Source organism: Emys orbicularis, chromosome 20 (genome assembly GCF_028017835.1).
Source record: "Emys orbicularis isolate rEmyOrb1 chromosome 20, rEmyOrb1.hap1, whole genome shotgun sequence".
In the NCBI taxonomy this organism is placed as follows: Eukaryota; Metazoa; Chordata; order Testudines; family Emydidae; genus Emys; species Emys orbicularis.
The window spans coordinates 348,201-374,822 of NC_088702.1; the positions used below are offsets into that span (position 1 = coordinate 348,201).

Sequence of the window (26,622 nt, forward strand, 5' to 3'; positions counted from 1 at the left end):
GGCGCCTATGGCTGCAAAGACAGACCCAGGTCTGAACTACGTCCCCCAAAAGCTGCAGACTTAACTGAAAACAGCTTAAGAAGGGAAGGGCTCCTGTCTCTAGCACCCAGATACACAGTTCCCAATGGGATCCAAACCCCAAATAAATCCGTTTTACTCTGTATAAAGCTTATACAGGATAAACTCATAAATTGTGCTCCCTCTATAACACTGATAGAGAGATATGCACAGCTGTTTGCTCCCCCAGGGATTCATTACTTGCTCTTGGTTAATTAAAAAGCAAAAAGTGATTTTATTAAATATAAAAAGTAGGATTTAAGTGGTTCTAAGTAATAACAGACAGACCAAAGTAAATTACCAAGCAAAATAAAACAAAAACACGTAAGTCTGAGCCTAATACAGTAAGAAACTGATTACAGATGAAACCTCACCCTCAGAGCTATTCCAATAAGCTTCTTTCACAGACTAGACTCCTTCCTAGTCTGGACCCAATCCTTTTTCCGGTACAGTCCTTGTTCCAGCTCAGGTGGTAGCTAGGGGATTTCTCATGATTACAGCCCCCTTTCTTCTGTTCCACCCCCTTATATATCTTTGGCTCAAGGCGGGAATCCTTTGTCCCTCTCTGGGTTCCCACCCCTCCTTCTAAATGGAAAAGCACCAGGTTAAAGATGGATTCCAGTTCAGGTGACATGATCACATGTCACTGTAAGACTTAATTACCCACTTGCCAGCACACACGTATACAGGAAGACTTACAAGTAAACAGAGCCATTTACAACCAATTGTCCTGGTTAATGGGAGCCATCAAGATTCCAAACCACCATTAATGGCCCACACTTTGCATAACTACAATAGGACCTCAGAGTTATATTTTATATTCCTAGTTTTAGATACAAGAATGATACATTCATACAAATAGGATGAACACACTCAGTAGATCATAACCTTTGCAAAGATACGTTACATGGCATATCTAGCATAAAACATACTCCAGTTATGTCATATTTACACTCATAAGCATATTTCTATAAAGCATTATGGGGTGTAACGTCACACCCAGAAAACTAAGATGAAGAGAAGTGATGATTTTGGAGAATATATACAAATTGTGCATACATGCACACAAACCAGCAGCCTTGTACTTGCACAGTCCACTGCTATGTGCATGTGACCAAGATGAAATCTGTACAATTAATTTGCAGAATAAGAGGCAGCATGGTCTGGAGGGAACAGCTCCCAAATTCTAATCCCAGCTCTTTCAGTGACCTTGGTCAAGTCACTGCCCTTGTCTGTGCTTCAGTTACCTCATCTGTAAAAACAGAGATGACAATGCTTATCCTGTATCTCTGGATGCAAATGTAAAGTGTTACAATTGTCTCTCTAAAGCCACCTCGCAGAGTTCCTGCACATTCTGTTTCCATATTAACTATGTGTGTGCTTTGCTTTGACAGTTGAAATCACAAGAACTTTCCTGTGTTGCTTTCTAGGAACCGGATGATTGAACAGTACCATAATCACAGTGATCATTATTGCCTGAACTTAGACAGTGGGATGGTGATTGACAGCTATCGCATGGGCAACGAGGCTCGATTTATCAACCACAGCTGTAATCCTAACTGCGAGATGCAGAAATGGTAAGAAACAAATACTGTACATGCTGGACCTCTGGCTATACCCATGGTTAAAATGTAGATAGGATGAGCATCTTAGAGAAGTTGGTCTCGAAATAGGGAAGAGGTGAGTTGGGCAGAGATTGAAACAACATCAAAATATTGACTAAGGATCTTGTATTGTGTAAGACTTGTACCATATTGCTGTCAGGTAAATGTCACATCTGAGGCAGGCTGCTGTCCTGCATGGATCTAAATAGTCTGTTCTGGTATGGAATCTCCTATATTATGTATGTCATATTGCTACGATATTATAAATCATTAAGACTAGATGGTGCAGTAAAATAAATCCATATGCTCTTCCCCTCTGGCAGTTCAAATGTATTTGTGAGTTAGGATAATAGTAAAATAGTCAGAATTTACCACTATCTGTTACCGCTATTCTCTACTTAGGAAAGACCCTAGTGTTAGGATAGCAGGAAATACAGCAGGTAGGGATTGAGTGTATTAGAGATTTGCAGGGGTGGCTTTACACTGGAATGTTGGGTGAGCATAATAGGATTTATAATAAGGATAGCATGGTGTGGAAGCGTGCCGTGCTTGTCTGTACCTAGTGTGGCTTTACCCAGTGCTAATTAGTTTTTCCTTCATATGAACATGAAAATTCAACACAAAAACAATTATGGAAAGTAATAGAATTAATAGATTTATTCAATGATAATGTGGGGTCAAATGTTGGTTTCTGGTTCAGAATGAAGCCCTGAAAATAAGTGAATTTTGGTGCTGGGGGGTGGTTCTTTAATTTGTGGTGCCTAATGTGATTTGTGATTATGTTCTTATGGACAAGCCTAATTTCGCCCCACTGCCAATTCTTTTGGCTACCACCTCCAGACTTTGCGGCCCCTGGATGATGATAAAAGCCAGGATATTTTCATTGTATTTTCTTTACAGGTCTGTTAATGGTGTCTACCGGATTGGGCTGTACGCACTTAAGGACATGCCTGCTGGTACTGAACTGACTTACGACTACAATTTTCACTCATTTAATGTTGAAAAACAGGTGAGGCTCGCACTACTAAACCTAGATGAGTCTCTCAAAAGATGAACGATTCTGTGCAGATTAGGGGTTATTAACAATGCCACACTGTGTTATATGTGAGTGAGCTGGTATTTGGTAATATTGACAGATTTTTCCATTGTTGTGATTTTATTAAAAAATAAGTATTCTCTTTACTTCAAAGCAACTCTGCAAGTGTGGTTTTGACAAATGCAGAGGAATAATTGGGGGCAAGAGTCAGCGAATGAATGGACTCTCAGGAAAAACCACCCAGCCTGTCACCACACACAGAAGGCCTGGACGATCGAAAGAGAAGAGAAAGTCAAAGCACAAACTAAAGAAGGGGGTGAGTACTGAAGCCAACTCTTCTCACATAAACAAGTTACTGGGAAGTCAGTTTGTTTCAACCAGACCAAGGTGAAGCATATTTGTTATGTATGTGCATAGAAAACTGGAGAGACAATGTTCAGAGATTTGTTGCTCAAATGAATTGCCGTACCATTTGTCCTTGGTTTCTCTCACCAGAATTATCTGTTTTACAGAGGGGCCACATTCCAGAGGAGACTAGTGAAAGTGTGAACACACCAAACAGGCTGACCCCACAGCTTCAGATGAAGCCCATGTCCAACAGAGAAAGGTAAGGAAGGATTTCAGTGTTGTTTTTCTCCCCAGCAATGAAGGGTTGCTATAAAATCAAAATGAATCTTTTCTCCATAAAATAAGGCATCACAGAATGTCCAGTTGAAGAAGAAGGGGTGCTGGGATCTGTGTTAAGTAGATTTAAGTATTAAGATCTGTTGTGGATCAGATAGGATCTATTGTCCTCAATCTAAAATTGTGGCATTAGTATTAGGATGGCCTTTCCAATCACTGTTTTAGAATGAGTCATTACTAGTGGGGTCGAGAATGCGCACACTGCATCAGTGTTCACATTGCTCCTGGGTACTATGTTACTCCTGGAATCAGGCACACCTGTTCAGTCCAGTGTAGAATGCCTCAACCTGCCTCTCTGCTGCTGTTCTGGCAGGGAATCTGCTCTTAGTGAAGCAGAACCAATCAACATGAAGTACTGGTTTGAGTGGAACCAACCACACAAAGGTTTTTCCTGTGCAACTAACAAAATTCATTGCATTGGCATGGCTGGCAATGAGTAGAACAGGGCAGGCAGCAGTTTGGCCTGATGCATTTATTAAGACCTCTTTAGAAAGGAAAATAGTAGGGAGAGAATGTGTAATGTTTTTTATGCAGCATATATTAAAAGTGGGGAGAGATGTGCCAGGAGAGCAAGTTCCACACCTTAGCATTGCTCACCAATACAGTGGTGGAACTGTCAGGACACAGATTACCATCAGGATGAGGATGTAAGGATCCATGGACTAGAACCTGGGTCTGAAGAGCCTGGGACAGCTGACATTCCCACAGTGCCACCAGGGGGCCATTCAGAGCCATGGCCAGGGAGCACTGTGGAGACTAGGCGCCGCAGGAAGTACCACCCAAGGGACCCAGAGTCACAGTACCCTACAGCCCTCTGCCAAGCGCCCTATTTAACCCTGGAGGGTGCCCCAGGAAGTGTCTGACTTTGGGCCTGCTGCAATTCCAGACTTTACCTCAGCTCCTGATCTCTGGTCTCTGATCCCAGCATGACTCTGACCCTTGCCTACTGACTCCAGCTTGGTACTACCTCTGATCTGCGGATGCAGACTCCAGCTTAATTTTGACTCCGACTTCAGCCTGCTACTATCTCTGGTCTCTGACCCTGGCCTGACTTTGATCCTGACTCATGCTTATTGAACCCGGCTCTAGTGATTCCTCCGACCCTTGCTCATGTCCCTGATGTGTGGACCCCAGCCCAGCTGTGCTCACTAGGCCAGACTGCTTGTGCCCCAGTCCCTTACAGTTTGCCCAGATCCACTTTCTGACCCCTTCCGCAGACCAACAGGACCACCTTAAACTCAGTCAACTACTTCCTCAGGCAGCCAGCGTAAATAATGCAGGGTGGCAGGCATGATGTGATGGCAGCTCTTAGACCTTTTGGGCAGTTATGAGATTACAAGTTTGGTTGATAAATATAGTAGGGTTGATGCAATGTATTTAGATTTTTGTAAGGCATTTAACTTGGTACCGCATGACATTTTGATTAAAAAATAGAAAGCTATAAAATTAACATGGCACACATTAAATGGATTAAAAACCAGCTAAACTGATAGGTCTTAAAATGTAATTGTAAATGGGGGCAGTCACTAAAAGGGTGTGTTTCTAGCGGGGTCGTGCAGGGGTCGGTTCTTGGTCCTATGCCATTTAATTATTTTTTTTAATGACTTGGGGAAAAACATGGTAATCATTGATAAAGTTTGCAGATGACACAAAAATTGAGGCAGTGCTAAATAATGAAGAGGACAGGACACTGATACAGATCAATCTAGATCATTTGGTAAGCTGGGTGCAAATAAGCAATATGTGGTCTAATATGGCTAAATGTAGATGTATTCATCTAGGAACAAAGAGTGTAGGCCATACTTATAGGATGGGAGATTCTATCAGTAACTCTGAAAAAGATTTAGGGATTATCAACTGAACATGAGCTGTGGCCAAAAGAGCTAATGTGATCTTTGGACACACAAATCTTGAGTAAAGGTGGAGAAGTTATTTTACCTCTGGTTTTGGCATTGGTGTGACTGCTTCTGGAATACTGTGTCCAGTTCCGGTGTACAGAATTCAAGAAGGATATTAATAAAGTTGAGAGAGTTCAGAGAAGAGCCACAAGAATGATTAAAGGATTAGAAAACGTATCGTCTAGTGATTGAGCTCCTTGAGTCTATCTGTTTAGTTTAACAAAGAGAAGATTAAGGGTCGCCTTGATTGCAGTCTAAAAGTACCTACATGGGGAACAAATATTTATTCATGAGCTCTTCAGTCTAGCAGAGACGGATATAATACTATCCAATGGCTGGAAGTTGAAGCTAGACAAATTCAGACTGGAAATGAACTGTAAATTTTTAACACTGAGAGTAATCAACCATTGAAGCAACTTACCAAGGGCCATGGTGTATTCTCCATCACTGTTAGAACATAAGAGCAGTTGTTTTTCTAAAAGATCTGCTCTAGGAATTAGTTTGGGGAAGTTCTCTGGCCTGTGTTATATAGGAGGTCAGACAAGTTGATCACAATGGTTCTTTCTGGCCTTAGAATCTATGGATCTATAACTGTGTTATCAGCAAACTGATGTATTTAGGAATTATCTCTCCAAGAGGTATTACAGAGGTGACAGAACAGAAACTCGAGGGATGCAGCATTTCAAACTCTTCATTGCTGGACATGCACTTACCTATCATTACCATTGTCACTAATAAGAACCACACTACTGGAGGGCAGTTCCAGACATACCATCATCACCACTTAGTTACCATTTCAATAACACATGATCAGCCATTTCAAAAGTCACCAAGAAAACAAGCCTTAGACTGTCATGAACCCATTTGAAACAAAGGGCTCCCATCACTACCTCCAAATGGAGTTCTGGCGTGCTGCATAATAGATGGCATGTGGTATCCCAACAGTACTTCCAAATAGATCGGGGAATATCTAAGCTGTTGCCTTCTTTCTTCTGCTTCCCATAGCCAACATTCAGACGGTGAGGTGATTTGAAAATGAACGTTTTTAATTTTTGCAGGAATTTTGTGCTAAAACGTCATGTTTTTCTGGTACGGAATTGGGAGAAGATTCGGCAAAAACAAGAGGAAGTGAAACATGTCAGTGACAACATCCACTCTGCATCATTATATAATCGCTGGAATGGAATCTGCCGCGATGACGGCAACATCAAATCTGGTGAGGCCTGCACAGTCTCCTGCTGTTACCTCTTTCTTCTGGGGGACCTAGTCAAATCACATTGGTGTGAAAGTTTACACCCATGGATAATTCAAATCAGTTCTCAGAGCCAATAGAAAGTTGCTACCAAGTCCAAATAGCTTTTCAAATACTGATCGGGGTGTTTATGTACAGATCTGTTTTCACTGTCACCCTGAGTGAGGAAGAAACTCCCTCTATAGGCATATTATTTTATTATTGTTCGTTATTGGCCATTGGTATTGGCCATTGTCAGAGCCAGGGACTGGACTGGATAGACCACTGGTCTATTCAGTACAGAAATTCCTGTGTTCCTCTGCTGGATCCTGAAGGCTCACAGCTCCCACTGGAAATGCTATTCATTTGGAATTCCTGTCCCTTCTCCCCACAGGTGATTTTTCAGAAAAGGAGAAACCTGATGTGGCCATTTTAGGGAATTGGCATAACAGCATAAATAATGCAGTGCAGGATTGGTCCTTAATGAGAAAAGAGCTGCTCAGCACCTGCAGCAGCAGTCCACACTAACTTTGAGAGTTCTCATTATCCTCATAACAGTGAGCATCTCTGAGTTTAGGCCTTTGGAAACAAGGTTTTCTGGCTTGCCATCTGTTATGGGGATGGGACATGACTGCCAAAGGAAAGTTACAAGCCCTGCTCCAAAACACTGCACCATTCAGAAGATCAAATACTGCCCTCAGTTATACCCGTGCAACCCCATTCCAGCATTTGGCTCCCCTCTGGCAGCTAAGTGAAAAATTGGGACCCACATGCCTTGGGGCACATCTTCACTACCCGTCGGATCGGCGGGTAGCAATCGATCTATTGGGGATCGACTTATCGCGTCTAGTGAAGATGCGATAAAATCGATCCCCGATGGCTCTGCCGTCGACTCTGGAAATCCACCGCAGCAAGAGGCGGAAGCGGAGTCGACGGCGGCGCGGCAGCGGTCGACTCGCCGCCGTCCTCACAGCCAGGTAAGTCAACCTAAAATACGCAACTTCAGCTACGCTATTCACGTAGCTGAAGTTGCGTATCTTAGTTCGACACACACACACACACACACCCCCGTAGTGTAGACCTAGCCTTGGTTCACGTTCCCTAGTTTGTTCTGGTTCCTTTTTTCCACTGTAGCAACACAACATAGCCATAAATCCAGCTTAGCTGGCTAGAGCAGCACAAAATAGCCAGAGAATACCAGTGAATCTGACCCTTTACTTTTTATTGTAACCCCAATCAGTGTCAATGCTAACAGGAAATATGCTTCTGAACTTGGTGTGGGAGAGGAGACACCATGTGGTGTCATCTTAAGTATTCAATTTGAGAAGAGGACATTAGTTCCTCTTGAGGTAGAACATCTATATAAAGGTTTTTATTTGTCCCTTCTTTCAGATGTTTTCATGACCCAGTTCTCAGCCCTCCAAACCTCCCGTTCTGTGCGAACACGGCGCTTGGCTGCAGCTGAAGAGAACATTGAAGTGGCTCGTGCTGCACGCCTTGCACAAATCTTCAAGGAGATCTGTGACAGCATCATCTCCTACAAAGGTGAAGCAGACACTCTGCTATCAGCCTGCATTGAGACCTTATCCCTCTTCAGAACACAGAGATGAGGGTCTTCAGAGCATAACGTATTAAAGAAGAATAAATTTATTTCAGGACTTCAACCAACCCCTTCTCCATTGCCCCTTATCCTACCCCCAGCTCCACCCTCCCTTTCCCACAATCTCTTCTCCTGCCACCACAGGTGGGGCTGTCCTACAAAAGTTATTTTGCATAGATTTAGCTCTATGATTCAGTGTGCAAGATGCTGCTGCAGTGTGAACTGATCTCCAATCCTGTACATGTGAAGAGTGTTCAACAGCCAGTTCCTTAAAATACCCAACAATTCCTGTTTCCTGTGTCTGAGGGTGAAAAGGGGGCTCTCTTTAGACTGAGTTCACTGTTTACATCTCTTGTTTAATTCTGATATGGCAAAGCACTGTTCAACTCTGTGCTTCCTTTACAGACTCTTCCAGGCAGGCTCTCGCAGCTCCACTGCTGAACCTTCCTCCTAAGAAAAAGTAAGTTCTTGCTTCTCAGACCAATCTGTAATTTTATTCTAACAGGTTTGTGCATCTTTGAAGTGTTGGTGAAAATGACACTATAGATTCCCTCCTCTTTTAGAAATGCAGATTACTATGAGAAGATCTCTGACCCCTTGGACCTTGCCACCATTGAGAAGCAGATCTTGACTGGGTATTATAAAACTGTGGAAGCTTTTGATGGGGACATGCTGAAGGTCTTCCGGAATGCTGAGGTGAGGATGCCAAGGCATAAAGCTACTGCACAGGCAATGTGGGTATGGCCTGAATTAATGGTCATGGCAACAGAGGTTCTTGCAACAGAGAGAGAGATTCAGATAACTCTCCTCTGACAAGCCAAGTGAGAGCAGAGAGATGATACTAGTAACTTGTTCACTTCAGCCTGCTCTCTCAACTTGCTCCAGCTACATGGTGCCAACAAAGTAAAGACTTGTGAATAGTGTGCAACTTTCCAGGCTGAAGAGACCAGGGTGCTTCTCAAAGGAACTAAATTGTACTTCAGGGGCATATAGGGATAGCCAAGGCACACGCACCTGCCTCTAAGACATATGGGGCAGGCCCCAGAGGTACACAAGAGCTGGCCAGGCAGGGACATCTGACCCATAAACATGGCAGTGGGTAGAGTGAATACATATACCCAGAGGTACATGAGGCCAGCAGAGCAGGTCATCTCCCAAGGATGCACACTGAAGTGGGCAGAGTGGATGAATGTGCCCAAGGTAGGGGGTGTTCAGAGGAATGAGTTGCTTCTTTTGTTTGTATTCAGAAATACTATGGCAGGAAGTCTCCGATTGGACGTGATGTGTGCCGACTACGGAAGGCGTATTACAATGCTCGCCATGAGGCATCTGCCCAGATCGACGAGATTGTGGGGGAGACAGCAAGCGAAGCTGACAGCAGTGAGACGTCCATCTGTGAGAAGGAGAATGGGCATGAGAAAGATGAGGATGTAATCCGCTGCATCTGTGGCCTTTACAAAGATGAAGGACTCATGATCCAGTGTGACAAGTGCATGGTGAGGGGGAACAAAAGGGAGGGGGAGTGCCCAGCTCCACCTTCCCCATAGCGAATAGTTCCTATACCCACAGCTTCCACACAGCTGATAGGGCAGAGTCCCCCTTCCAGATCTCCCTTTTCTCTCCAAAGAGAACTTAGCACCGCTGTTTCTACACAGGAAATGCAAATAAATGACTAGGAATAGGAGCTAACACTCATGAAACAGCCAGCAATACCTTTATATAGAGAAGTTAAAACTTCAGCAATGATGAATAAAAGCCAACAGCATACGGATCTTATTGTCTTTCATCTGACAATATGTGAAATATTTCACAGGAAGCCCTGCATTTCCTTTTGGTTGCTTGTTCTTATGCTCTCTTAATCTGTCTCATGAGGAGATGTTTTTTATTTACAAATTATAACCCACGTCTTCCTAATCGAGATTTCTTTGTAGGTTTGGCAGCACTGCGATTGCATGGGTGTAAATTCTGATGTTGAACACTACTTGTGTGAACAGTGTGACCCTCGATCCGTGGACAGGGTAAACTATTTTCAGTTGCTTTTGCTCTGATGTAACAATCATAAGCTGTAATATTTCTTGCATTTATATTATTGCATGTGCCAGTTAGCCAGAGTGTAACTAATCTATGGAATTAGTAAAGAATGAACTCTTGTTGCTCTCAGCTTTGTGCTGGCCTGCAAATAGTGTGGGATCAGTTCACAGTTCTCTCTCTTGGGCTAGCAAAGGTAGAAAGCAAGCTTCTGAAGCAATCCATGCCAGATTTTATCAGCTGCAACAATAATCAAGTTGGCAGCAGGTTAGTAGCCAGAATCCTACATCTCCTATCCCAGGAAAAGAGAAACTGCACAGAAGCATTTCCCCTCTTTCCAAGGCTGAAGAGTCTGGAGGGAGGGATAGCTCAGTGGTTTGAGCGTTGGCCTGCTAAACCCAGGGTTATGAGTTCAATCCTTGAGGGGGCTATTTAGGGATCTGGGGCAAAAAAATAAATAAAACTGTCAGGGACAGTACTTGGTCCTGCTAGTGAAGGCAGGGGGCTGGACTTGACGACCTTTCAAGGTCCCTTCCAGTTCTATGAGATATATCTGCATATACTACTACTTTTTTTATTAGGCCAGTATAGAATTATGAGGCCCAGAGCTTTTGACAGCTCAAACATGACAGGAAATGCGCATCTGAGGCGCTCCAGCTTTACATTACAATCTCCTTGAGTCCTCTTTAATTCTGTTAAATATTAATTCTTATTCTGTGTCCAGCTCTATTGAGCATTTCCAAAAGGGCAGCATATATGGTTGGCCTCTGCCCCAGTGCTGGACAGATTATAAATGATGTAATGAAAGGGTCACCCCATCTCACCAGTTCATTTCTTTCTTTTGCCAGGAGGTCCCCATGATTCCTCGTCCCCATTATGCCCAGCCTGGCTGTGTTTATTTCATCTGTCTGTTACGGGATGACCTGTTGCTGCGCCAAGGTGTGTGCATTCTCTGGTGACTGCTGTGATTTCCATCAGAAAGGAAGATACAAAGAGCTCTCTGGTTTGACCTTGATTCAAGCACATGCATCTTTCATATGAATATGAAATTGTGCTCTTAGCTATTATGCAGGTGACACATAGTGAGGAGGCTAAAATGATACATACTGATTGATGGGTAGGCATTACGTTTCTTTAGCAGAGGCACAAGCTTCCTTCTGGCCAAAGAGAGAAAGCTGAGACAGCTGCTGGGAGTTAACAGGAAAGAGCAAGTCAAAGAAGGAAGGCATGGGCTTCAGCCGCACTTTGGTACCAAGCTGAATAGATCATAGGATCATACAAGCTGGACATGGAAAAGACCTATTAGATCATCCATCCCTTCCTCTGCTCCTCACAGTGTATACTTCTAGTCATTGTTTCAAAGCCCCAAGCCCTGTAGGAGTCAGATCTCATAGAGGTCTCTGTCAGGAGACTTTTCCTGATATTGAACCTGAATTTTTCTTTTTCTTAATTTCATCCCACAGATACAGACAAGGTTAGAAAGAGATCCATACAATATAAAGAGAACTGATCAAGAATGAGTTAAACCAGTTGGTATGTTTATTAAGGGGTGTGGGGGGATGGGAGACTTTTCAGGAGAGGGGAGAGTAACTAAAAATGAGACCAGGAGCAGTGCCTTCTCCATCCTTTGTGTGGGACTCTGGGATGCTCATTTCCTCATCCTTTCTTAGAATTCCTCTGCAGCAACCATCTTGGCCACACCAAAGACATTTGGTTTCCTCTTTATGTTTTGGTTTCTGTCATTGGGTTGCTGACTGGGGGGATATTGGGCTTCTAGGTTTGTTCCTTCTCTTTCTTCTAGTTTCTCTGTTTCAACTAGGTGGTGGTGTTGTTTTTTGAGACACCCAAAGTATTATCAATGTACTGAGGTCAATTTTGAACCACCCATTCAATACAGAGCTGTCAGAATAACAGGGCGGCACAGATTTTCCAACATACAGAGCTAGGAAACTGCAATTGGAGTTGTACTCTGTAGAATAAACGGGAACTTCCGTACCATAAATTCACCAATGGCCTGAGATTTGCACAGCTCTTGGGACACCCCAGGGAGCAGGAACAGTGGCACAGAGGCACTCTCACAGCTGCAAACTGCCTTTCAGGGCCGAGGGGGAGTTATTCCTGTTTCACCTATGAGTAATTTTTGGGTAAATTTCCAATTGAAAATATGCTTAGAATTTAGTCATCTGAGCCCTGGCTTTGCAGACAGGCTCTCCCTGTGTTCAGAGGTCAATGACGAAATGCATTTCAGCCACAGCTCTCCCCCTCACCGATCTGGCTATGTTTCTACTTCAGGATGCTCTAAGACAGGGGTCGGCAACCTTTCAGAAGTGGTGTGCCGAGTCTTCATTTATTCACTCTGATTTAAGGGTTTGTGTGCCAGTCATACATTTTAACGTTTTTAGAAGGTCTCTTTCTATAAGTCTGTAATATATAACTAAACTGTTGTCGTAGTAAAGTAAATAAGGTTTTTAAAATGTTTAAGAAGCTTCATGGGGGGAGGGATAGCTCAGTGGTTTGAGCATTGGCCTGCTAAACCCAGGGTTGTGAGTTCAATCCTTGACGGGGCCACTTAGGGATCTGGGGCAAAATCAGTACTTGGTCCTGCTAGTGAAGGCAGGGGGCTGGACTCGATGACCTTTCAGGGTCCCTTCCAGTTCTAGGAGATAGGTATATCTCCATATATTATTATTATTATTATTATTTAAAATTAAATTAAAATGCAGAGCCCCCTGGACCGGTGGCCAGGACCCGGGCAGTGGGAGTGCCACTGAAAGCCAGCAGCCTATCTCATCATGGAAGGTTTGCCTCACGGGCCTTTTAATAGGAAAAGGAGGTAGAGGAGTCTCAGAGCCCCTTTTTAATATGTACAAATTTGACAAATGATATATTTAACTTTTTTTTATTATTATTTAATCCAAAAATTGACTGAAAAGGCCCAGGGATCATGAGACCTTTCAGGTCTTCATGGAACTTGACTTCTCAGACTGCAGCCCCAGTGGCCTGGCATCTCTTGTGTGAAGTTTTGGAAGTAACCAAGGCACAGACTGAACCTACTCTGAACTGAAGTGGGAGAAGTTAGTTGAAAAAGCTATTTTTTTCCCTTCCCAGATGATATCAATCTGTGAGGAGAATACAAATGGATAGTGGGTTTTGCAAACAAACACCAGTTTCTGTCTGCATGTAAAAAGGGCTCAGCTTTGCAGGGCCCTACACAGAACCACTAACTGCCTTGGGCTGAAGAACTTGCTGTCCTTCACAGTTTTTCATTCATTGTGAATGGATTCAGATACAGTTGGAAATATCATAAAATATTGCACATTAAATCCGGTGGCATTTTGAATGACACTGTGCATTTCTCTAGCATTCTCGCTTGCTCTGAATTCTGGGCCACACTCACTTCCCTGCTATTTCTTCCTTTCATTGGTAAAGAACAAGCAGAAGTTCATGGAATTGTCCAGGGCTGCCCAGAGGATTCAGGGGGCCCAGGGCAAAGCAATTTCGGGGGCCCCTTCCATAAAAAAAAGTTGCAATACTATAGAAACTATATTCTCATGGGGGCCCCGTGGCAAATTGCCCCACTTGCGCCCCCCCCCTCCCCCGGGCAACCCTGGAATTGTCCCATGGTTACACTGAGCAGAGTCACAATTCTGAAGAATACTCCCTTTGCTCGGCCCTCTTTAATCTATTTCCTCTGAGCTGCATGTATCTCTCAGGAGCTTTACTCCTGTTAGAGTTCTGTGAGAGTAGTCAGAGGCTTAGTGCTTTTTTGATCAATGATCTTCTTTCCCATCAATGACTTGTTCTCTAGGTAGCCTAGAGAACATTACAGTTACGATTACAAATTTGAATAACATGTTTTACTAGCCAAATCCTCTTTTGCTGTCAGTCCTACCCCCTTTGATAATTTATTTTTATTTTCTCATATGTTGTAGACAACAGGGAGGAATTCTTTATTAGACCTTGTCCTAACAGATAAAGAAGAACTGATAACTGAGCTAATAATTAATAGTAGCTTGGGTACACATGACCATGACTTGGTTGCATTTATAATGTGCAAGCAGAATAAAGTGCACAAGTAATATATATACTTGATGCTTTAATAGGGCGAATTTCACAAAGCTGAAAACAATTATGAGCTCAATCAGCTAGGAGGAAGAATTTAATCAGAAAAATTTGATTGATAATTGGGAATCATTTAAGAACTCCTTATAGATAGCCAGTAAGCCACAATTGAGGAATAAGGCTGTGCTGGTTTAAAAAAAACAATTTAGTTTAGAAGTGAGTGAAGCCAGCTGTTTTTATTTATTTTATATATATATATATATAAAATAAAACAAAATTGGAAGAAAAGGGAAGTTGATAGTAATGAAAATAAATCAGAAGTTCAGACTTGTAGAAAATTGATAAGGGAAGCAAAGGGACACGGAGAAATCTATGGCCAGCAGAGTTAAGGATGATGAGGAGGGTTTTTTAATACACCTCTACCCTGATATAACGCTGTCCTCGGGAGCCAAAAAATCTTACCGCGTTATAGGTAAAATCGCGTTATATCGAACATGCTTTGATCCGCCGGAGCGGATGTGTGCAGCCCTGCCCCCCCGGAGCGCTGCTTTACCGCGTTATATCCGAATTTGTGTTATATCAGTTCGCGTTATATCAGGGTAGAGGTGTATATAGGAACAAAAAGAATACTGACAATGGTATTGATCCATTACTAGATAGAAATGGTAGAATCATCATTAATAATGCAAAAAATGCAGAAGTGTTCAATAAATATTTCTGTTCTGTATTTGGGGAAAAAAACATGATATAGTCTTATCATGTGGTGATAGCACATTATCATCAAACAGAAGCTACTGCAGTTATACATTTTAAAATCGGCAGGTCCAGATAACTTGCATCCAAGTATTTTAACAGAGCTGGCTAAGGAGCTCACTGGACCATTAATGTTGATTTTTCAATAAGCCTTGGAGCATCAGGAAAGTTCCAGAAGACTGGATAAAAGCTAATGCTGTATCTGATTTTTAAAAGGATAAACAGGATGACCCAGGTAATTATAGGCCTGTCACTCTGACATCAATCCCTGGCAAGACAGTGAAGCACCTGATACAGGGCTCAATTAAAAAATAATTTAAAGAGAATAATGTAAATCAACATGAGTGTATGGAAAATAGATTCTGTCAAACTAACTTGATTTCATTTTGATAAGTTTACACATTTAGTTGATAAATGTAATAGCGTTGACATAATATACTTAGACTTCCTTAAGGCATTTGAGTTGGTACCACATAACATTTTGATTAAAAAAACTAGAATATAAAATTAACATGGCACACATTAAGTGGATTAAAAACTGACTAATCAATAAGTCTCAAAATGTAATTTTAAACAGGGAATCTTCATCAGTCACGTGTGTCTCCAGTAGGATCCTGCAGGGATTTGTTCTTGGCCCTATGCTTTTATCAATGACTTGGTAGAAAACATAAAATCCTCACTATGAAGTTTGCAGATAACATAAAAATTGGGGGAGTTGTAAATAATAAAGAGGACAGGTTGCTGATTCAGAGCACCATGTAATCTCTTGGTAAACTGGGTGCAAGACAAAATATGTGTTTTAATACCGCTAAATGTATACATCTAGGAACAAAAAATGTAGGCCATACTTACAGGATGGGGGACTCTATCCTTGGAAACAGTGACTGAAAAAGATTTGCGGGTCATGATGGATAATCAGCTGAACATGATCTCCCAGTACGATGCTGTGACCAAAAAGGCTAATATGATCCTTGGAAGAATAAATCAGGGAATCTCGAGTAGGACTAGAAAGGTTATTTTACCTCTGTATTTGGCACTGGTGTGACCATTGCTGGAGTACTGTGTCCATTCCTGGTGCCCACAATTCAAGAAGGATGTTAATAAATTAGAGAGGGTTCAGAGAAGAGCCATGAGAATGATTAAAGGATTAGAAAACATGCCTTATAGTGAGAGATTCAAGGAGCTCAATCTATTTAGCTTAACAAAAAGATAAGGGGTGACCTGAGTAAAGTCTATAAGTATCTACATGGGAAACAAATAGGCTCTTCAGTCTAGCAGAAAAAGGTATGACATGATCGAATGGCTAGAAGTTTAAACTAGACAATTTCAGACTGGGTGTAAGGAGTAACTGTTTCACAGTGGGGGTAATTAACCATTAGAACCATTTACCAAGGGTCATGGTTGATTCTTTGTCGCTCAAAATTTTGAAATCAAGAGTGGATTCTTTTCTAAAAGATATGCTCTAGGAATTACTTTGGGGAAGTTCTATACTTGTGTTATACAGGAAGTCAAACCCCTGATCACAGTGGTCCCTTCTGGCCTTGGAATCAATGAATCTGTGTTGTCATTTTTGACTGGGGACATAAAATTCAAGTTATGTTTCGTTCTCTGCTAGTAGAATGTGTCATGAAGGAGACCAAGGCAATCTGACCCTTGTTCACTGGCTCTGCATTAGTTGTATTTTACTCTTTCAGAGTTAAATATGGGGCAGCTGTGTCATGTTATTGTTTTAACTAAACCAGCCTCTTCTCTGTTTTTGGGCCACTGTGTCACACGAGACGTTCTTTACAGGATGTGTCTCTTGTGCCTATTGCCAGGTGACTGCGTATATCTGATGAGAGACAGCCGAAGAACTCCAGATGGGCACCCTGTCCGGCAGTCCTACCGGCTGCTATCCCACATTAACAGGGAGAAACTTGATATCTTCCGCATAGAAAAACTTTGGAAAAATGAAAAGTATGTTCAAGGCACCTTCTGCACTCAAGACATTTTGGGTATCTGCTGAAAATAGAATTACTTGCAATAGTCTTCTTTAAATAGTGTAAAGAAAAGGTTGTTTTTTTAATGACACAAAATCTAGAGATCAGACTGGAATTGGTATTTGCTGAAGGGGTAAACAAGAAGACACAAGGCTCATTGATGTGACCTTGTCTGTGGTCATAACCAATGCTAAAAGGGCAATATAGATAACTCAAAAAGAGTGGTGAATATAGGGCATAAAGTGAAGTCAAAACCACAGCTCAAGGGAAATAGTCTCTCTGTCTCTCACACCTTTTAACAGAGAGGAGCGGTTTGCATTTGGTCATCATTATTTCCGTCCACATGAAACCCACCACTCCCCTTCCCGAAGGTTTTATCACAATGAGCTGTTCCGGGTGCCACTGTATGAGATTATCCCCTTAGAGGCTGTGGTGGGGACTTGCTGTGTGCTGGACCTCTATACCTACTGTAAAGGTAAGCAGGCTTTATTCGGTGAGAAAATAAACACTTACAATAGAGAATGCTCCCTTCCTCCTCTTTACCCTTCACATCAGCTCTCCTCAGCCCCACCTCCTTGCATTTTCCTTCTCTACTCATTAGTTTTTTCATATATTGTACATGTGGATGGGTGTATAGTGGGATTAGAGCAAGGAAGTTTCTTTCTTAAATTGAATTAGAGATTCCCCTGTTTGTTACGAATCTGAATTGAGTAGAACAAGAGTAGCTGGGACTTCAGTGTAAGTGCTCACAATAAATCTCTATACCATAGTGTATGCTGTTTGTTCTTGTCCTGGAATGCTATATGTACTTTGGTTTTTGCTGTAACTGCAGGGAGGCCAAAAGGAGTGAAGGAGCAGGATGTGTATATCTGTGATTACCGCCTTGATAAATCAGCCCACCTCTTCTATAAAATCCACCGGAATCGCTATCCTGTCTGCACCAAGCCGTATGCCTTTGACCACTTCCCCAAGAAACTCACACCCAAGAGAGACTTCTCAGTAAGTGTCTCTTCTAATGACCTTTCAGTTTCTTAATATAAGACAGAACACAGTCTTGGAAAACTCTTGCCTCCCTGCTTCTGAATGAAGCCTGGTAAACCAAGGAGAACTGACATGTTAACACTACACTCAGACTGGATAGAAAGTTGATCAGAAAAGAATCTGAAAAGAAAATTGATTGCAGGCAGACCATTGCCAATTCTCAGGCAAATGCACTTAGAACGAATGGAGATGTGTAAGGCCGAACATCCTGGTTTCCAACAGAAACCCCAGTGCTGCTTTCACCAAGGACATTCCTGGCTGGAGACAACTTGAACCTTGACTCAAGCAACAATTCAGCAGTTGCAGCACATTTTCATATTTCAGTGAACTTCACAGAAAATAGCCCCACAGTTACCCTGTCTGTGCTGGCTTTGTACTCCTGGGCGTTAATATTAATAGTAACATTATTAACATTAATTTGTTTAGAGACTTGCTCCCTGCCCCGAACTGCTTACAGTGTAAGCGCATCTCACATTCTGTGTCTAACTATCCCAAGTCCGTGGCTCTGCTAAAAGTTGTTTTGAGCAGCCAACCCTAAACAACGGTTCTCAATAGAACAGGAGTAATTTCAAATTTTCTCTCTCAGCGCCATTAAATTGCATATCATTGACCTTCAGCACTGAAAATGACATGTCTCTTATCAAAAAGAGAACTCCAGATAGGCTACCAGACCATGGAGTGCAGTGCCTCTCCCTATCTCAAGCATTGATACCTTCACATTTTCCTGTCTCTCGCACTCACCACCCCACTCCCTGGAAGTACTAGCTGCTCCCTGTACACACCCCTTCCCCTAGCAGGGTCAGCAGCTTAGTCCCCAAGCTCAGAAGCACCTGACTTGGCAGAGCTTTCATAGCTGAGAGCTTGTTTCTCCTCCTCAGGAGCAGCGAGCGCTTGTATTTGATCTAGAGGTTCTGTCCATATTCCTACAGAGGGAAAATCTGGCTCTCTGAATAGGAGTGTTTTATAGCAAAATATCCCACTGATTTTTAAACTTACCCAGGAGACCTAGAGGGTTGCAGTGTTAAGAGATGAGTAATAAGGACTGGTCCTAAGGGGTGATTAGTTCTCTGCCTTCACCCTGTATTTATCATGATGGGTCTCAATCCCTTTTCCTAAGCCACTAAAGTCCAATGCATGAGGCAGGCCAGCTCTTCCTTCTACGTTGGATTTAATTTGTGATATTTTTATACTGTCCAATGCTGAGCTCTTAGTGCTTTGTTTAACTGTGACCTTTATTATTGTTGTAGCCTCATTATGTACCAGACAACTACAAGAGAAATGGAGGCAGGTGAGTCCTACCTACTGAGTTGTTCTTTAGTGAAAGAGGTGGGATAGTTGTTTTTATTTGTAAACCACCCATGCCCTATCAATACCCTTGAGATGCTGTAAAAACAGTAAAGCCAAGTAATTAAAAACAACCTGCTCAAAATTCAAACAGATACGAGTGAGAGGGAACATGAGGGAACAGTAATAAATATGGAGCCAGCAGCAATCCTCCTAAAACACATTTGCAGAAAGAGAGGGGGGTTAGGTGCTCTTGAAAGTGGGCAGAAGCAGTTTGAGACGTGTCATGGGAGCCGTAGGGCCCACCACTGCAAAGGCAGAATAGCCACTAGAGATCCCTAAACAGAGGGTGATGCAGATTGACATCAGGATGAGGCTCTCAGAGATCCCACAGTCTTATGCCATTTGGGGGATTAAAAACACTAGTCAAGACTGTTGAAGATTAGAGAGAAAGTTCTCAGTGGATCCTGAGCTTAGGCACTTGGGGGGGGGGGAATAATTTTTCAGGGTAGTAGGAGAATTATGTTTTATTTTTTAAATATGCAGAAGTAACCCAGGAAATGTGCAATAACATTTGCAGCTTTGCAAGGTAAGCTAATGCTATGGGCATTGCCTCTCATGCTTTATAATTACTGTGTCTGGCTGCAGATTTCCCCTTCATGGATTCTACTGTGTGATTGACTCCAAACCATAGAAAATTCATAAGCCCCTCCACAGCTGGGGTTGCTGACTCATTGACAATTGACCTTTCTGTCAAGTGTCTCCAAAACTATGATCTTTAAACCTCTCTCTCCCTGCTAGATCATCGTGGAAGACAGACCGCTCAAAGCCACAGATCAAAGACCTGAACCAAGAAGAAGATCCTCTTCCACTCATTGAGGATGTGCTAGCAAGCCAAGAACAAGCTTCAAATGAGATGCGCAGCCTGGAAGAGCCAGAGAGAGAGGCAGTCTCTAGTGAGGGCTGTGAGAATGATAAAAAGGTGGAGGAAAGTAACTCTGTCACAAGACAACTGTGCACTCCAGAGGAAAGGCGGCATATTCAGAGAGAGAGACTTAATCAAATCCTGCTCAACCTCTTAGAGAAAATCCCAGGGAAAAATGGTGAGCAAACACCCCTTCCCTCAGTACACTGCAATACAATGATTTCCTCTCTAGGTTTGTTTTTGGAGTCATGCATGGCATATTAGTAAAGCAAATGTTTTTAACTGAACTCATTGCTACTGGACATGATTTGTGCCCAGTGTTTTCCGCACAAATGTTTCCTATTAGCCAGGATGGGCTGGAATGGTGTCCTAGCCTCTGTTTGCCAGAAGCTGGGAATGAGCAACAGGGGATGGATCACTTGATTATTACCTGTTCTGTTCATTCCCTCTGGGGCACCTGGCACTGGCCACTGTCGGAAGACAGGATACTGGGCTAGATGGACCCTTGGTCTGACCCAGTAGGGCCATTCTTATGAATAGGGCCATACCAAATTCACAGCCATGAAAAACACATCACCGACCATGAAATCTGGTCTTCCCCCATGAAATCTTGTCTTTTATGTGCTTTTACCCTATACTATACAGATTTCACAGGTGAGAATTGGGGCATCCTGACCCAAAAGGGAGTTGCAGGGGGATTGCAAGGTTATTTTAGGGAGAGTTGTGGTATTGCCACCCTTACTTCTTGCACTGCCTTCAGAGCTGGGTGGCCGGAGAGTGGCAGCTGTTGGCCGGGTGGCCAGCTCTGAAGGTGATGCCCCACCAGCAGCCGTGCAGAAGTAAGGATGGCAATACCATACCATGCCACCCTTACTTCTGCACTGCTATCTTAAGAGCTGGGTGGCTGGAAAGTGGCAGCTGCTGACTGAGGGCCCAGCTCTGCAGGCAGCAGCGCAAAAGTAAAGGTGACAATACCATACCTGCCATCTTTACTTCTGCGCTGCTGCTGGCGGTGACTCTGCCTTCAGAACTGGACTCCTGGCCAACAGCCGTCTCTCTCCACCTGCCCCAGCTCTGAAGGCAGTGCCGCCGCCAGCAGCAGCGCAGAAGTAAGGGTAGCAGTACCGCACACCCTCGTACAATAATCTTGCAACCCCCACCCCCACACAAGTCCTTTTTGGGTCAGGACTCCTACAATTACAACACTGTGAAATTTCAGATTTAAATAACTGAAATCATGAAATTTACGATTTTTAAAATCCTATGACCATGAAATTGATCAAAATGGACCAAGAATTTGGTAGGGCCCTATATATGAAGCATTTGCAATTCCCACTATATAGATGAGTGAAATCTCCTGTTAATAATGAAACAGGCATTTATATAGGACTTTCATATCGCATTGTCATTACTAATTATTCACTCCCTCCCTCCAGTGAGATAGGTAGTTTAATTATTATTGTCTCTGGTTTACAGATGAGAAGATTGAGAGAAAGGCACAAGAGATTGAGGGCTTTATCCAAAGCCCATTGAAGTGAATTAAAACTCTAATTGACTTCAGTGGGCTTTGGATCAGTTCTTTAGAGACTTGCCCTATGCCTTAGAGAGAGTTTAATGTAACATCAGAATTAGAACCTAGGAGTTTCTGTGCTCAGACCAGTAGACCACACTCCTCTGTCATGTTACAGGGATTAATACTAGAGCATCAGGTACAATGAGTAGTACTGTATCAGCTCCTTATTAAGAACCCTGTGGTCTGTTGCAGCTATTGATGTCACTTACCTGCTGGAGGAAGGATCAGGAAGAAAATTGAGGAGGCGTACTCTCACCATCCTGGAGAGCAGCTTCAGGAAGTGATGTCCCAGCAACAGACTGTGATCTGGAGTCCACTACCAGGTCTGCTAGAGACTGATGGGGAAGCCCCCTCCTTCCTGTACACCAACCAAGGAGAGATGGGTAGAAGAAAACTGACATAAATACAGTTAGCACTTAGAAGTCTGGGCAGGCAGGTGGCCCTGCCTTGCTCTGCAGTGCTCTTATGGTGTGTGTGTTGTTGGGCGTGCCTTGTATCGATGTTAGGTACTGAGAAAACCTTGTGATTATTCGTCCAAGATGGTCAGATTTAATTTATTTTTGCTTAATGTCCCCACTTGGAGGGAAAAAGAGGGGGTAAATAGAAGGATGGAGGACTGATTTACTCTGATGAGAATATTCCCCATACAGACCAGTTGTCCTATGATTGTACAAGATACCGTCGGCACTGCCAGTGGCGTGTACCAATGTATGAAGTCCATAGGGAGGGTGAAGGCCCAATGGATTAAAATAAAGGCTGCCCTAAAGGAGCGGCCTCAGTTTTGCACAAGTTCAGAGAGGGAAGAAATGTACCAGGATGTATAAAAGGTTCACCGTGAAACGGCCAGTGCCCAGATGCTCCTTTGATCTGTAGAGAGGAAAAGCCCCCAGTCAGCTCAGAGTGAAACGAGAGTTGGTTGTTCGAAGCACTTGTTGTTCCGCATCCTGAAATGGGGGTGTGTAATTTTTCACATTTTTTCTGCAGAGAAATTTTATAAAGCGAGTCGAATCCTGACGACACCATTGCTGTTGGTTTTTTTGATAAGCTGTGGTTCTTGTGTGTCCAATGTGTTGTGCAAATTAAAATCTGTTAAAAGAAGATAAAAAAAGAAACCTTCACTACATGAACCGTCAAGCAGTATTCAGAGCGAGTATTTGTTGTGAACTGTAGAATATATCAACTAATAACACTATTCTTGTGTTCTAACTGTACAGCTTAAAACGTCTGCCTCTTAAAGAGACAGTGTATTTTACCACTCCCTCTCTCTGCCGTTATGAAAGTGTTGCTCCCAAAGGCTACAGCCAAGGCGCTAACTTTTCACTGCATGAAATTGTGATTGCCATAGTTTGCCATAAACTAGTGCTGTACTGGGATCCCCTGTATTTCAACATGTAACCTTCCCCAATAGCCAGTGCCGTGAAGCTGTCATCTGTCTCTGGGTCAGGCCTTGCTAGTGGCAAAGGGAGGGGGCAGTAGGCATACACTGCCCCTTTAAAATAGCTTTGCTTTTTTGTCTTTCAGACGTACATATGCATATACAGTCCTGTTTTAGATGTTCTTATAAGAAAAACCAGTTTTTAATGTGCCAAGTTGTATATATCTGCTGCGTGGATGTAAAGCAATACGGTAGTTACATGTTCCTTTTTAATGGACCAAGCTTGTCCTAATGTACATTCTTGTTATTATTATAATTATTATTTTACTCTTAGTGGAACATGACTCATTCCATTAACTTTTATGTGTTGATTTAAAAAGAAAAAAAAAGAAAGGAAAAAACCCTTTGAGGAAAAAAATATTTTATTAAAAAAAAAAAGAAATAAGAAAATAGTTTGGAATATTTTCTTACTGTAGAGAAGCACTGTACAGTACCAGGAACCCTGAGTATAAAATACTCGTGCGTGTAGTAGGAATATCGCATGTCCAAAATTTTGGGTTGTCTCATTTAGTTAATAACAGAAATCATTGTCTCAAACGGTGTTAAACACTAAAAACTTTTTAAAAAAATAAAGTGCATACAGAAGCAAGACACTAGCTCTGTCATTTTATCTTTCTTTTGTTGAAAGACTAAACAAAATGTTTTTTAGACAATCAAATGTTAGGTAAGTGCAAAGAATTGTTTTTCTTACTGGTGTAGAAATTAATGACTTTTTTTATTTTTTGGTTATTTTATAATAATGAGAAGACCAGTGTGTCACCAGGATCGCTGTTTTAAGACCAGGAAGCACTACATTATTGCAAATAGATATGAACTCTTAGTCTGCATGGGTGTAGGCTGTGTGATTGCTGAAAATAAATGCTGCTAATATATTTCCTTTTTACAAAAGCATATCTAAATAGATCATTGTTTTGATGTTAATCTTTGTAAATTATGTATTACCAATTTTAACATTGGATGTAATTGCATAAAAAGCCTGCATCTCAATCCTGAGAGAGTCTAGTATTAAATGGAAAAACTTTTCCTATTGATGACTTGTGGGGGTTTTTCTTTCACACGTCCTTGATTTCACTTTTTTGCTTCTTTGTCCCAACAGTTCCTGTGATGTGTTCAAAAGTTTCTTACAGCCTTTTTTTAAGTTGTATGGCTGCCCCATCTCCTTTGAATATCACATTGCCAGATCACTGTTGGCATACTGAGCAGATATAGTTGTGGTGCTGTTGTTTTTCCTGCTGCTGTACAGCCTGTAGTAGAAAGGATGCTGACAGCATGTGTGCAGGCACTGAATACACCTTGATATGAATCACAGTGGAGGTGCAAGGAGCCTAAATGGAGCTGCAGCACAAGGCCCAGGCATCCAGTATTAGGAAGCAGAGGGATGTATAACCTTGATTGCACATGTTTGCAGGTTGGTATATGAGTCATTAAACCTATAAATATGATGCCCATATCCAAATCCCCATATCCAAAATCAAGGGCAATTGTATGCCCTCAGATCACTGCCCCAATTCCTGCTAAATTCTCTGTATCAACGCCAGTAACCACAAACTAATCTCAAAGTGGCACCATATCCTGCATGTTCACTGGCACTAATCATAGATCAGAGGGAGTGCCAGATAAATACATTGACATTGTAACAGCTAACCATGTCCCATATGAAAGGAAATAGCCAAAAAAACAAAAAGGTGATTTAGGAAAGAATAAGGGACAGTTGGAGTCCCTTGAAGCATTCAGCCTGGCCAAGTACTACCATCCCCTTTTGGGACTTTTGACTCTCCTCAGTAGAGTCTTGTTGCATTGTTGGACACATTGCGAGTGGAATGCACGTAGGAGACAACACCAAAAACCCTTAGAAATCGCATTCTTTGGGTCATTTCTAATAACCTGACCCCTGGCTCTGGCTTCCCCAAGACTGCACTAGGTCCCTTGTCACACCTTTCCTCAGAAGTTCACCTGGGAGTCAGTCCACTCAGCTCCTCCCTCTGAGGTTGGGACCCTGACCTTCCAAGAAGGCTGTTCTGAATCCTTTGAGGTGCTTAGCCTGTACTCTGCTGCAGATAGAGGAGGTGACATGAGACTCAGGTCACTATCCTGCTCTGTTAACTTAATGGCCTCCAGAGTTCCCATATGTTAAGGAATTCCTGTATTTCACAGGAAAATGGAGCAGTTACCAGGAACATTTTGCTGTCTATTTGTATTGGTCGCTCAGGACAGAATGGTTTCTTGCCGACTGCTGTAATGTAACATACAGAAAAATAAGCATACTGATATGGGAGCCCAGCCCCTGGGCTGACTCTTTGTATTACCATTAAAATGCTTCATCTGACCCATACGTTTGCATTCATTCCCTCCATGCTGCAGACATCATCTCAAGGACTGTATTATTAAACAATTAATTGAAAAGCACCTGGATTCATCTCCTGCCAGGCTGACCCCATTTCAGAGTCCAGAGACAGCTGTGGAATTCAATCATACATACACACAGCACATGCAAGCAAAATAACATTCCAATTAAGATGCAGTGTCCCTTGTCTGAGGCTAAGAATTGCACGGAGAGATGGAAGTAAGAACAGAATAAAATAAGCCCTTTATCCTGTCATATAGAACAATGACCAGTTACCAAAATATGGCTCATGCTATTAAAATGTCATTTAAAGGGTTTAAAAGTGTCTCTCTGGCCTAGAAGGTCATTCAGAAACCCACTAGCAGGAAAGCTGGGTCCTAAGAATAGTGGCTATCAACTTTTCAAGTCAGAAACTGGGCTAGTGTGCACTCTGTGTTGCATCCACAGCAGGGATGGGAAATGCCAAGCCAGTTAAGTTTCCAGTGCTGAACATACCATGCCAAGAAAAGGAATGAACAAACAGCATTGCTTTAAGGTTACACCATTTCCATTACTGTAACAATACCTGGCTTTGATGGTCTCCCGGACATGAGGATACTTATGTACAAGGCAGAGCTCGAGGGGGCTAGGCTCGTCTCACACCCCTACAGCAGGAAAAGGCAGGGCTGATGCCAGAACTAGACAAGCAAATTTCCAGCTCCAACTGACAAATGATATTTCGGCAACAGGAGTTATATATTTCAGATTAGAGCCCACTTAAATGCTACCTGACTTAGAACTGAAGAAAATCTTTCACCAGCAGCTATGGGTCAGGATCTCCTTGGGGTTGAACTCTGAGGGATAGTAATTCCTATGCCCAGTTATTCCACTTGAAACAAATTGTAACCTTGATTAGGCCTAAAACAATTGAAAAACTGTGAATCAAAGAATACGTGCCTAGTCATGGAATCATGGGCACTGGAGATGGAAAAGGCTATCAACTCAGGCCCCATTCAATCCAACTCTTTAATATTCTGCGAAAGTTAATAGACCTGGTCAGTGCAGGTGCCACACATAGTAATTGCACATGTAAAGACTTTGAGTGGCCT

General features: G+C 42.5%; 1 protein-coding gene across 1 annotated transcript in view; it reads left to right on the top strand.

Annotated features, from left to right (window-relative positions):
• ASH1L (ASH1 like histone lysine methyltransferase) overlaps positions 1–23,498 on the top strand; it is a 145,030-nt gene extending 121,532 nt beyond the window's left edge. The window contains exons 13-29 of the mRNA XM_065419824.1: positions 1,488–1,634; positions 2,562–2,670; positions 2,852–3,013; positions 3,210–3,304; positions 6,338–6,495; positions 7,903–8,055; positions 8,516–8,570; positions 8,674–8,806; positions 9,358–9,606; positions 10,042–10,128; positions 10,987–11,077; positions 16,771–16,909; positions 17,235–17,407; positions 17,765–17,931; positions 19,221–19,261; positions 20,059–20,360; positions 21,948–23,498. Coding sequence (XP_065275896.1) covers positions 1,488–1,634; positions 2,562–2,670; positions 2,852–3,013; positions 3,210–3,304; positions 6,338–6,495; positions 7,903–8,055; positions 8,516–8,570; positions 8,674–8,806; positions 9,358–9,606; positions 10,042–10,128; positions 10,987–11,077; positions 16,771–16,909; positions 17,235–17,407; positions 17,765–17,931; positions 19,221–19,261; positions 20,059–20,360; positions 21,948–22,039 — 2,353 coding nt within the window. The 3' untranslated portion in view covers positions 22,040–23,498. The remainder of the gene's footprint in view (positions 1–1,487; positions 1,635–2,561; positions 2,671–2,851; positions 3,014–3,209; positions 3,305–6,337; positions 6,496–7,902; positions 8,056–8,515; positions 8,571–8,673; positions 8,807–9,357; positions 9,607–10,041; positions 10,129–10,986; positions 11,078–16,770; positions 16,910–17,234; positions 17,408–17,764; positions 17,932–19,220; positions 19,262–20,058; positions 20,361–21,947) is intronic.
• The last annotated feature ends 3,124 nt before the right edge of the window (positions 23,499–26,622 follow it).